The sequence below is a fragment of the Macrobrachium rosenbergii genome, chromosome 28 (assembly GCF_040412425.1).
Source record: "Macrobrachium rosenbergii isolate ZJJX-2024 chromosome 28, ASM4041242v1, whole genome shotgun sequence".
Classification (NCBI taxonomy): domain Eukaryota; kingdom Metazoa; phylum Arthropoda; class Malacostraca; order Decapoda; family Palaemonidae; genus Macrobrachium; species Macrobrachium rosenbergii.
Window position 1 is genome coordinate 32,097,501 of NC_089768.1, and position 12,075 is coordinate 32,109,575.

A 12,075-nucleotide genomic window follows, 5' to 3' on the forward strand; every position below is an offset into this window, starting at 1 on the left:
CTAAAAGCAGAGCTGGTATTATCCTGGAAGGCCACTACCAGCCCTGGAAGGATGTTCGCGACTTGAGCGAAGTTGAAACCGAAACTTCTCGTCGTGTGTTCGAAGCCAGGACCTGCAGTTGCTTCTGCAGGTTCGAGATCGTTCGTGTTTTAGAAAAGCCTTGTTATGCGCGTGCGCGAGTACACGACCCGGGAAACCATAATAAACTCAGTAGGCGTTCGACGCGAGCCAGAAGGCATGAAAGACCTTCACGGTGGTATGTCACAAGCGAAGAGTCATCGCTCCCTTCGTTAGACTCATTATGCAAAGTACAAGTTATTTAAAGAGGAAGAAAATGACCCTCCATATACTCGCGGGCATCATTTATTGGAAGCTGAAGACTTTATGAAGCCGAGAGCAAAAATGTCCATTTTATGACAAAAGCTTCCGTTTTCTTTTGTTGACGGGTTCGTTTGAGGCGTGAGACGGAAACCGCGCTGCGCGAGCTGACTGTGTGGTGTTTGTTAATCAAGTCTTCGCTCCGTTTACGTATAGTTATTTTCTAGTCTTCAGTGAAGAACGCTGCGAAATATTCATGTGAAATGTTACGTGTCCCGTATTCAGATTAAGCAATAAGGTACATTCGTTAGACTTACCTTAAAAAAAAAAACATATCTCGATGTTCAACACTTTTGCCTCAGGGGACAGAACTGACTTTATCCGTAGATTGTGTGATCGAAAGAGGCTTGGAACTGCTCATTTGAGATGAGGATAAGAAACGCATCCCTCCTCCTCCTCCTCCTCCTCCGCTGATGCTGTGGGAACAGAGATTCCGTCTCTCGGAAGTGGAATTTCGACCGCCATGGTCCCTCACGTCGAGTTCGGTCAGCGGTTCAGTCTTCTTGCCAAATATATCTACGTCGTTGTTCCCGTCAAGGCTCTGGGTGGCGTGACGTCATGAATGGCTCAGATCTGGCGGGTCGGCTTGAGACTGACTTGAGTGGAGTTGCCCTCAATGCCACTGGAGTGCCCTTCGCGTTCGGGAACCTTAGTCTATTGGCACCTTCGGTAAGTCGAATGTCCTCCTCATGAAATGGCTTCAGAATCACTGGAAGCAGCTTTTCACCTCCGCTCAGCCAATTAAATTACAATTTGGGTACAGTGTTTGGATTTTAACCAACCGCAGGGCATAATTTCAAGGTATTTTGAAAAGTCATGGTACTTTTAGCGTTATATAGCATATCTTTGGTAAAGGAAGTTATTTGAAGTTCGTTACTTTTTATTCATATTTTTTAACCATATGTGTAAATGTGTATACAGTATATATATATATATATATATATATATATATATATATATATATATATATATATATATATATATATATATATATATATATATATATATATATATATATATATATATATATATATTACTCGTGTTAAGCTTCAGTAAGACGGGATGTTTAGATTACAGATTCCTTAATTTATAAAGTACGATTTATCGAGTACTATCTTTCGAAGACATTGTCAGCTTTATCAGTTACCGATGCATCGGCACGTGATGAAGAAGACTGCGTGTCTTCAAAATCTAGTACTTTTTATATTGTACCTTGCAAATTAAGAAATCTGGAATCTAAACATCCCGTCTTATTGGAGCCTAGCACGAGGAGCATGAATGTATATACACTGAAACTGTATATATACATATATATATATATACATATTTATATATATATACATATATATAAGTATAATATATATACTGTATATGTATATATATTTACACATACATATATGCACATTTACATATATAAGAATAGATAGACATGTGTGTGTGTGTGTGTGTGTGTGTGTGTGTGTAAGCGTGTGCGAATGTACTAGAATATACATTTATATTTCAGCATTCATTCAACGCCCGGTAAAAATGAGAACGCTAACTCAACAGCCACCATTTTAGTTTAACCAAAGTTATCCAAAGTTATTTTCTTTTCATTCTGACATTCAAGTCTTTTTTCTTTTAGACTTTTATACATACCTTAGAATCTTGAAATTCAACATTTCGAATATGTCCACATTTGTTTTTGTCGTTGAAAGTCATTTTCATTTTCCTCCAGGTTAGTTCTGGCTGGGAAGGCGTGACCCTGGCCACGCTGCAGGTGGGCGTCCTCGTGGTGGGCGTGCTGGGCAACGTGTCAGTCGCAGCGTCGGTGTGGCGCCGAGGCTCGAGTCAGCAGCAACAGCTGGCCGCCCACCGCCACGCCCTCCTGCTCTCCCTGGCTCTAGCCGACCTCCTCGTCACTCTGCTGTGTCTGCCAGCTGCCACGACTAACCTGCTCTCCATCAACTGGACTGCTCCGGGCATCTTCTGCTCCCTGCTGTCGGCCGCTCAGAGCACGGCTCACGCAGCCTCCACTCTCTCTCTCTCCCTCCTGGCGCTGGACCGGTACCTGGCGGTGCGAAGGCCCAAGATGGCGCCGAAAGTCTCGGCCGTGACGGTGCATTTGCTAGTCATACTGTGGGTACTCGCGGTGCTGATGGCGCTGCCGCGGGGCCTCATGTCCACGCTGAGGGCTCCTGGACCCGTGTGTGGGGAGGTGTGGCACTCTCGCCTCCTCCGCATCCTTTACTACACTGCCGTTGCCATGTTGGTGCATCTGTTGCCTTGCGGAGCCGTCATCGTTTGCCACGCGGCTGTTGCCACCTCTCTCAGACGTCGTGGAGTCGACGACACCAAGATGAACCTTCGGCCGCGTCAGGTGATAATCATGGCGAAGGACTGCAGTGTGGGAGGGCCAAACAACCACAAGATCGTGGCGGCCTCCTCCAGCGGCGTCGATTCCGCCAACGAAGAGGAGGAGGAGAGGGCCGTCTTCGACTTGCATGGCGCCCAGGTCCCTCAGCTCCCGAGAGATGCCGGTCGAGGTCGAGGTCCCCAGCCGCCCCCTCGCCCTGCGGCTGCGATAAAACCAGCCAGGAACATTCACACTATCATCCGCGCCCATCGGCGGATGCGAGTGCGGGGTCCCCCGAACGCCGCCTCCATATTCACCTCGTACAGGGGTCATTCTGTTGAAACTCGCAGAAGGCTGGCGCGCCTTCTCATGATCTTGGGAATAGTGTTCGCCAGCTGCTGGTTGCCTTACATCTTTGCGTTAATGGTGTGGGCGTGGTGGGAGTGCCCGGCTACCCAGCACGCCATGCAGGTGACTCTGGTTCTCGGGCACGCCCACTCGGCTATCAACCCAGTGGTGTACTGGTTGATGAACCGCGCCTTCCTTACTTCCCTCCATCGCCTCGTGTCTACTCAGCTGCGCTTTCCCGAAGGATTTTCCTGCGGTGGATGCACACGCCCAGATTGCCTCACGCGCCCTCCCGCACCCCCATGGGCTGGGAACTCCTCCACCAACGAGGACAACCTCGGAGCCTTCCACCCGAAATACCTCAATCCGCATGCCCTCCGACCTCAGGCTTCGCGCTGCACCTCCCACTACTTCCACTGACGGTGCAGTGGCCGGGCTTCGCCTGCCGTAGGTGTCAGTTCCCTCGACGTCGAGCACCTGGAAGTTGTCCCGTTCACTCTGTTATCGGACGAGCTTTCAATCATCTGCAATCATTGTACCCATCGACTACTGCTTTCTGTTAGGAAGGTTTCATGAGTAGTTGCAATATCACCCTTTGGTAAGGTTTCCTTAAGCAAAACAGTTCTAAATTGCAGGAACCATTAGGCGTTAAGGAATATCAAGGTAGATGTAAAGGAAAATATATATATATATATATATATATATATATATATATATATATATATATATATATATATATATATATATATATATATATATATATATACACATATATATATATATATATATATATATATATATATATATATATATATATATATATATATACGTGTGAGCATGATCATATCGGAAGCTCAAAGTGGGCAAAATCAGTGTGACAGCGTTTATCAATATAGTTTATCAGATGACATTGAATATCACGATTAGTAATATAGTATATATATACATATATATATATATATATATATATATGTGTGTATACATATATATACATATACATATATGCTGTATTTTTAAGTCATGTAATACATAAAACTACACTTATAAAACTTACCTTTAAATTTATTTCTTGCACGTACTTTGTAATATGAAGCTTATAGAATATGCTGTAGTGAAAATCCTAACAAAAATGTATATTTTTGAAGAGAACTAACGTAATAGAAATTTGTTATTATATCTGATTGTTTATCAAATCAAGGGTTTATCTATGTATAAAAATCTATGAAAATGCAAATGGTCTGAAATCTGAAATATGTTCTAGGAGTAACTTCTAATAATGATTCGAGGTTTAGGCTTGAATTTTTTCGTGATTTTTCTTTCAAAGAATCAGTGTTTTCTTGGAAAAATGTTACTTTTGTTAAACAGACGTAAAAAAAAAAGCCTATTTTAATATGTACTAAAATGGGAACGTTTCATTTCAGTTCTGGGATTCACATTTGTAATCATTCTTTTCTGTTCCCTTGAGGTTTTGTTATGGCTCTGGTTAAAATATTTATACGCATCTCTATTAACGATATACTATTGTTAAGCAACTGAGAACCTGAGGGCTACATCATTAAGTTAAGGAATTCAAGAGTCAGGCAAGGGAATCTTGTAGTTGATTTGTATATAAAGGATGTCCTTGCAGTATGAACTTTACTTTTCAAATATCATCGTCATCACCATCAAGTGTTGAATACTGTCACCATCTCTGTCACCGTCATTGTCGACAGACATTATCACTGTCAACACTTTCATGAACATTATCAGTATCATTGTCAACAGGTACTAATTACATGCCTTTTCCCTTTAGAGTACAGTTACGCAGCGTTGACGAAAGGAGGACTTTCACAGGTACAATTTGCTGATCCAGCGACTGGACTCCAGCGAACCATTTAGGTGCTGGCGATGAAACAATTACTTGTAGGCCTCATCGCCCGGCCGGTGCGGCCGAAATGCCCTTTTTCCATGACTTGTAGTTTCGATAGCTTTCTCTCTTTGCTTATTCAACCCCTCGACACTTTTATCTCTCACGTCGTCTAGCCCAAAGCTCTCTTGTACCTGCAGTTATTAATTAGTATCTTAAAGCTTTTGAGCCGCTGGTTATGTTAAGCTTCTGCGTCGGTAATGGTATTCCAGGGTATATGTATATACTGTTTATATATATATATATATATATATATATATATATATATATATATATATATATATATATATATATATATATATATATATATACATATACATATATATACACACATTTACTATCATTATCCCTCCGTACGACTTTTGGCACGACTTGCCCTTTTTCACAAGGTAGCATTATTTCGAGAAATTTGGAAAACATCATCTTTAATGCTGTATCATCGTCAAAGACTTTCCTATTAAAAAGGGGGCGTTTCGATGTCACGTCGACCGGCTTTTTTTTTTTTTTTTTTTTTTTTTTTTTTTTTTTTTTTAGCAGTGAAAGGGAGAATGGCGACATCATTTTCACTTTCTTTGTTTTCTCTTTTTTATTATTTTTGTGGCCGCAGTCAAGCTCGTGTTCCCGTCGGTCAGTTCGAAAAGAATAGAGAAATCGGATATGTTCGCCCGACATTTCAAAGCGAAAGGAAATGCCACCTTCTCTGAGAACGTTTTTTTTTTTTCGCTCTCTCAGAAAGACGTTAACTCTGAAAAGCGTTTCACCTCTCTGAAAAATTTTTTGCCTCTGAAAAATTTTTTCGTTCTCTGGAAAATTTTTTCCTTCTCTGGAAAATATTTTTCTTCTCTGGAAAATGTTTTCCCTCTGAACATTTTTTTCCCTCTGAAAAATTTTTTCCTTGTCTGAAAAATTTTTCCCTCTGAATTTTTCCTGCTATGAAAAATTTTTCCCCCTCTGAAAATTTTTTCCCTCCAAAAAATTTTTCCCTCTGAAAATTTTTTTTCCTCTGAAGAATTTTCCCTCTGAATAATGTTTTCCCCTCTGAAAATCATTTTCCTTTCCAAAAAATTTTTTCCTTTGAAAAAGTTTTCCATCTGTAAAAATTTCCTCCAAAAAGACTTTTTCCCTCTGAAAACATTTTCCCCTGATAAAGTTTCCATTCCCCGAAAAAACGTTCTCCTCTCAGAAAAACATTTTACGTCTTAAAAACGTTTTTCCCCTGAAAAAAATTTCCCCCTCAGAAAAACGTTCCACCTCTAAAAAAAAAAGTTTTCCCTCTCAGAAAAACGTTTCACCTCTGAAAAAAAGTTTTCCCTCTCAGAAAAACGTTTCACCTCTGGGAAAAAGTTTTCCCTCTCAGAAAAACGTTTCACCTCTGAAAAAAAGTTTTCCTCAGAAAAACGTTTCACCTCTGGGAAAAAGTTTTCCCTCAGAAAAACGTTTCACCTCTGAAAAAAAGTTTTCCCTCAGAAAAACGTTTCACCTCTGAAAAAAAAGTTTTCTCTCTCAGAAAAACGTTTCACCTCTGAAAAAAAGTTTTCCCTCTCAGAAAAACGTTTCACCTCTGAAAAAAGTTTCCCCCTCAGAAAAACGTTTCACGTTTCCAGGGGAAGATGAACTTGAATAATCTTTAGCCTCGACGGAAGACGGGTATTGAATCTTTTTTTACCAGCGTTCGAACGGAAGATCTTTCCTCTGTTCTCTAGTCGCTTTGCAATTGTAATTAGGTGGCATTTCCTGGCCTAGAGGGAACCTGTTGTACTTTCTTTGTCGTGTATTCTTCAAGAATACGACTTCAGGACGCGTAGGTAAATATTCCTTTTCCTCTCCGGGTATTCGTAGATGAATAGATACGAGCGCGTAGAGAAAAAAAGATTCACACAAACTTAAATGATTGTATATGTAAATATAAGTACAAAAGCGTACATCCATACGTGCATTGAACTCATATATATTTGCATATGTACAGAAGTGTGTAAGATGTTCGCATCCATACTACAGGCATATAAATACTTGCATGCGTATATAACTTTGTAGGTATTCACATTCACTTTGCAAATAGTTGAGCATGAGTATTTGCAAATGAAAGTAGGTATTCCCATCCGTACCAAAAATACACACATATATATTATATTCTTATTTTTATGTATTCACACACATACGTTCATTCATACATATATGCACACGGGGTATGTATGTTTGTAGTGCATTATCATTTACATACGTTATATTTTAAAGGAACGTGTTCGAGGTTCACCATTCATATATTCACGCATACTGTACACACTCCGCATGCATGTGCATTCACGCGTGTTTTAAATGAATGCTTTTTGAGCTCACATACATACATGCATACTCGGGTCGTATATGTGCATTCACACACATGTTTTAAACGAATGTTTTTAAACGGATTATACATGCATTCATGCATATGTTTTAAATAAATACTTTTGAGGCTCGTCATACATACATATATACATGTTTTAAAAGAATACTTATGAGGTTCATCATACATCCATACATGCACAGGTCAAACATGTGCATTAACATATATGTTTCAAATGAATACTTTTGAGGCTCATCACACATACATACATACTTACATACATACATTCACACATAACATACGGCTCATACATGTGCTTTCACACTCGTATTCTTTCAAGTTATGCTATTCTCAAGTCCCATTAAGTCCTCCAGAGTAGGATTCGCGCCTCACCGAGTGAGGAAAACCCCGAGCTTTCCAGCTCCTCGGTCACCTCATTCCCTCAGATCATCCATTAGAGTTTGGGAACTTTCGAAACAGTTCTCTTCGTAATCCCTACCCTCCTCTCCCCATCCCCATCCTCCTTCCTTCAACCCCCACAAACTCCACCTCCCAAAACTTCCGTCATGAGAAATCATTATTCCCTCTAGGACAAATGTCATTGATTGATTGGCTGTGTGCAACTCACGCGAACGAAAACTTAGGACACTTGAAGGCCGAAATCTCCGCGAGTCGCATCTTTTTCTGCAAATGGTCATTTTTTTATTTTGTCATGGATAGCTCATACATTGTATTATTTTTACCTCGACTTGGACATCAGTCTTCTCTCTCTCTCTCTCTCTCTCTCTCTCTCTCTCTCTCTCTCTCTCTCTCTCTCTCTCTCTCTCTCTTTGCAAAAGTTTATAGAGCAATGACTTGCAAATACAACAGCTATGAGGCGGAACGCCATAGAATTCAGGAAAATGTTAAGGTAACCAACAAACGATAGAAGACCATTTATTGGATTAAAAGAAATAATCCAATAATAAAAAAGATAAAGGCAAATATAAGAGTAAAAAGATCGCAATCAAGAACAAATATCAACTAGACAACATCCTTCTGTATTTTGTCACGTGATATAACAGGACTAACTTCAGCGTAACGTAAGTCCTCGTTTGATAACCACAAACTGACTAATTTTTTTTTAATGATATAAAACATTATTGGTCGTATATTTGTACAAGCAACATATCTAATTAACTACTGATGCTACTAGTAATAGTACTACTAGTAATACTGTTTATGAACCTCAATATACCTGTTCATTTGAAAACCCGATTAATGGAATTGCTTACATGGTCGTTGAGATGGTAAGAATTGATAGACTTTTTCCCCCAATCAAAACATACTCCACAGATTTCCCTCTGTCTCGACGAGGCTACCTCATAAATTAACATATTCTCCAGTGCTAAAATTTCCGTGCGACAGAGATGAGACAGGACAGAAACACCCCTTTTTTTTTGGGGGGGAGCTGGGGTGGGTACTTCAGCGGATAAGTACTGAAGCTCAGTAGTAACTTTTAGACTCGGAAAATTGAATTGGAAGGGAGCCGGTAAGATACATTTCCTCTAATCCTTTCTCTCTCTCTCTCTCTCTCTCTCTCTCTCTCTCTCTCTCTCTCTCTCTCTCTCTCTCTCTCTACTCAGTTGTATGTCTGTCATGTTTGTGTCTCTCCATCCGTCTATTTGTTCTCTTTATTAATCTAGGAACCTACATTATATCTTATCTCTCTCTCTCTCTCTCTCTCTCTCTCTCTCTCTCTCTCTCTCTCTCTCTCTCTCTCTCTCTCTCTCTCTCTCTCTCTCTCCCCAGATTAAAATAAAAGAAAATACTAAAAATTATTTTAACGCGTGTAACTAATGGAAGAAATAAGTAAAAAACGGATTTTTATCGAGGATTTGATAATAGGCCTAATTTCATCTTGTTTTCACTGTGAATATGGGATCATTCTCCGAGTCTCTCTGCAAGATTAGAAAAAGCCCGAGAGAGTTTTACCTCCAAGACGAATCTCCACTTAGATTCCTTTTTGTGAGATGACGACAGGATTACACGGTAGGCTGTTTTGTCAATAGGCCTAGGAACCGAATGGGTAGAACAAAGAAAGGGAAAATAAAATGGAAGTCCGTTCCTCTCGCAGCACCGAAATCCGAGTTATCTTGACGTCAGGAGAAGCGTAATTCTGTGGGAGCGAGGTTCCCTGATTCTGCTCGAGAGGAGAGGCTGATTCCCGATGGAATAACGGGAAATGCTGACGGCGTCAGCTGCATTAAGTAGGAATTAGAGCCAAGCAGGATTAGTATGGAAAGTAGGGCTGATTGAAGACTATGGAGGAAGTCAAAAAACAACCAGATCAAAGAGGCAACTTGACCATTTTCTAATCGGTTTCGCTCGCGGACAAAATACGCCTTGATGAAGAGTTCACACGCCGGTTAGAGTAGGTCAGTCGGTAAACACGAGAGGTCTGATTCAGATAATTAGGGTCAATATACTTTTATGGAGGGGTGGAGCCCGCTTGTCTGAAAGATGGGAAAAAGATTGATTTCTGTAACGTGCGTCGTGACAGATTGGTTACCGAAAGATTGATTTCTGAATGAACGTTTGAGTGGCAGATTGGTTACCGATGTTGAAGAGGGATTGAGAGAGAGAGGGCATCTTCGGGACAAATTTTAATGCGTATAGAAAAGAATGAATTGAATTGTGAAGAAGAATAACTCTTAAACAAGTTGATTTTCTGTCATTGAAGAGACTGTACGTGTGTGTGTGTGTGTGTGTGTGTATGTATACAATACTGAGGAGATAATGCCAGAAACTGTGTCCCTTATGATAGGTGAAAACATTTGATCTATAACCAGTTCATTAACGACAGACTGACTTAGAAAGCACATTCAACTATTCACTATTGCTGTTTAATCTATGTAGAGCTTTTAACAGTTTTAAGCTTCTGGAAATGGGTTACACTGAGGCCTGAAAGCCAGGAAAGGCAAGGTCAAATCTACTCGTTAATATATCTTGGTAAAATAAAAAAAAAAATTCTGCGATGGGTTGCGTCTCAAAAAAAAACTTATTTTTGTCGTGGAATAGAAGGATGTTTTTTTAGATGATGTGGTCAGAGGCATCTTTTAAACTCGAATGGCCCCGAGATCTTTCAAATCTCGAATTCCTATTAAAACTTCCTTTTTTTTTCGCAAAGGAATTCGTAAAGTTTTCGTACAGAAACTAGGCATTTTGGTTTATTTACGAATGAGCTTGACATTCCAGTTAGATCGTGAATGAAACAGGAACTTTATTTTGTTTTTCTAGTGGATTTGAGACTTTCGTTAACCTTACATAATACTCTGATAGTCATACATTCAAATGTCCAGGAAAGATTTCGTGATTCATACCTGTGAAATATTATGCACAGTCTGAACATTGCATCAAATGTTTCATTCAGTTGCATTTCAAATCGTTCGCATAAATTAACGACCTAATTTCATTTTATTGACACATTTTAGTGCAACAAATTAAAAAAATTTTTCAAAAATCTCAATTTCAAGTGAAAAGTATATGAATTTTGACATACATTTAAAGGCTGTTTTTTGTCTTCATCTTTTCAATCTCACCCAGGTATAAGTGTATAAGTTTCCAGTGTCCGGTTAAATGTTGTTTGACAGTGAAATTATAATTTTGCTCTTTTAAAGGCAGATATTTATTAGCTTTCACTTTAATTTTACCTATTGGCAATAGTAAGCATTCTAGCCGACGTTTTATATTATTATTATTATTATTATTATTATTATTATTATATTTATATATATATATATATATAATATATATATATATATATATATATATGTATATATATATATATATATATATATATATATATGTATGTATGTATGTATGTATATATGCTATATATATAGTATATATATATATATATTTACATATAACATACATACAAACGCATATATATATATATATATATATATATATATATATATATTTATATATAACATATATATAAATTATATACACACAGTGTATATATATGTATATATTTATATATATATATATAAACATGCACACAAATGTACGCACACACACATATATATGTATATATATATATATACATATTATATATATACACATATACATGAAACTGAATTATTATCACTTTTCACCCATCAAGGTTCCAGAAGGCGGGACCCGACCGCCATTACCATATGATTCCATCAACCATTTTTGTGTCCAGAAAACGTCACATTATCGGCCACCATTGTCTAAACTCCCTTTGTTTCCCTCGACACTTTTGTCTCTTTAATTGCTCCGAATGTTTATGGAGGTGCGTCGAGTCCTGGTTCTGTTGGTATCGTTTTCATAATCAATCAGATCCGTTTGTTACAATGGACATGCTTATTCTGGATTGATGTATGTTTGCCTACACACATACATTCAAGCATATATGCTGTATATATGTATGTATATATGTATATATATATATATATATATATATATATATATATATATATATATATATATATTATATATAAATATTTTCATTTAAATATATACAAATTTAAATACAAAAATATATTTTGTATAATTATGTATATGTACATTTGTATATGTATATATGTAATATACTGTGTATACATATATATATGTATATTTTATATATACATGACCAGTAAAACCAACATTACTTCAATAAACCATGAATCATTCGTTGAACATTTTTAGATTTTTGTTAAAATAAGTCTTTCCAATACTTACGTCGTTTTTTGAAGCTCAGTTTGAGGTTATCTTTGTTCAACTTAGTTGTTA

The 12,075-nt window shown here is 38.1% G+C and overlaps 1 protein-coding gene across 2 annotated transcripts in view; it reads left to right on the forward strand.

Moving 5' to 3' along the window:
• The window catches only part of LOC136854213 (probable G-protein coupled receptor No18), a 130,990-nt gene extending 127,258 nt beyond the window's left edge, over positions 1-3,732 (forward strand). For both annotated transcript variants that reach the window (XM_067130536.1, XM_067130537.1), the window contains 2 exons: positions 1-1,047; positions 2,096-3,732. The exon at positions 1-1,047 is cut by the window's left edge and continues 589 nt beyond it. In XM_067130536.1, coding sequence (XP_066986637.1) covers positions 937-1,047; positions 2,096-3,481 — 1,497 coding nt within the window. In that variant the 5' untranslated portion in view covers positions 1-936 and the 3' untranslated portion in view covers positions 3,482-3,732. The remainder of the gene's footprint in view (positions 1,048-2,095) is intronic.
• Positions 3,733-12,075: the final 8,343 nt, after the last annotated feature.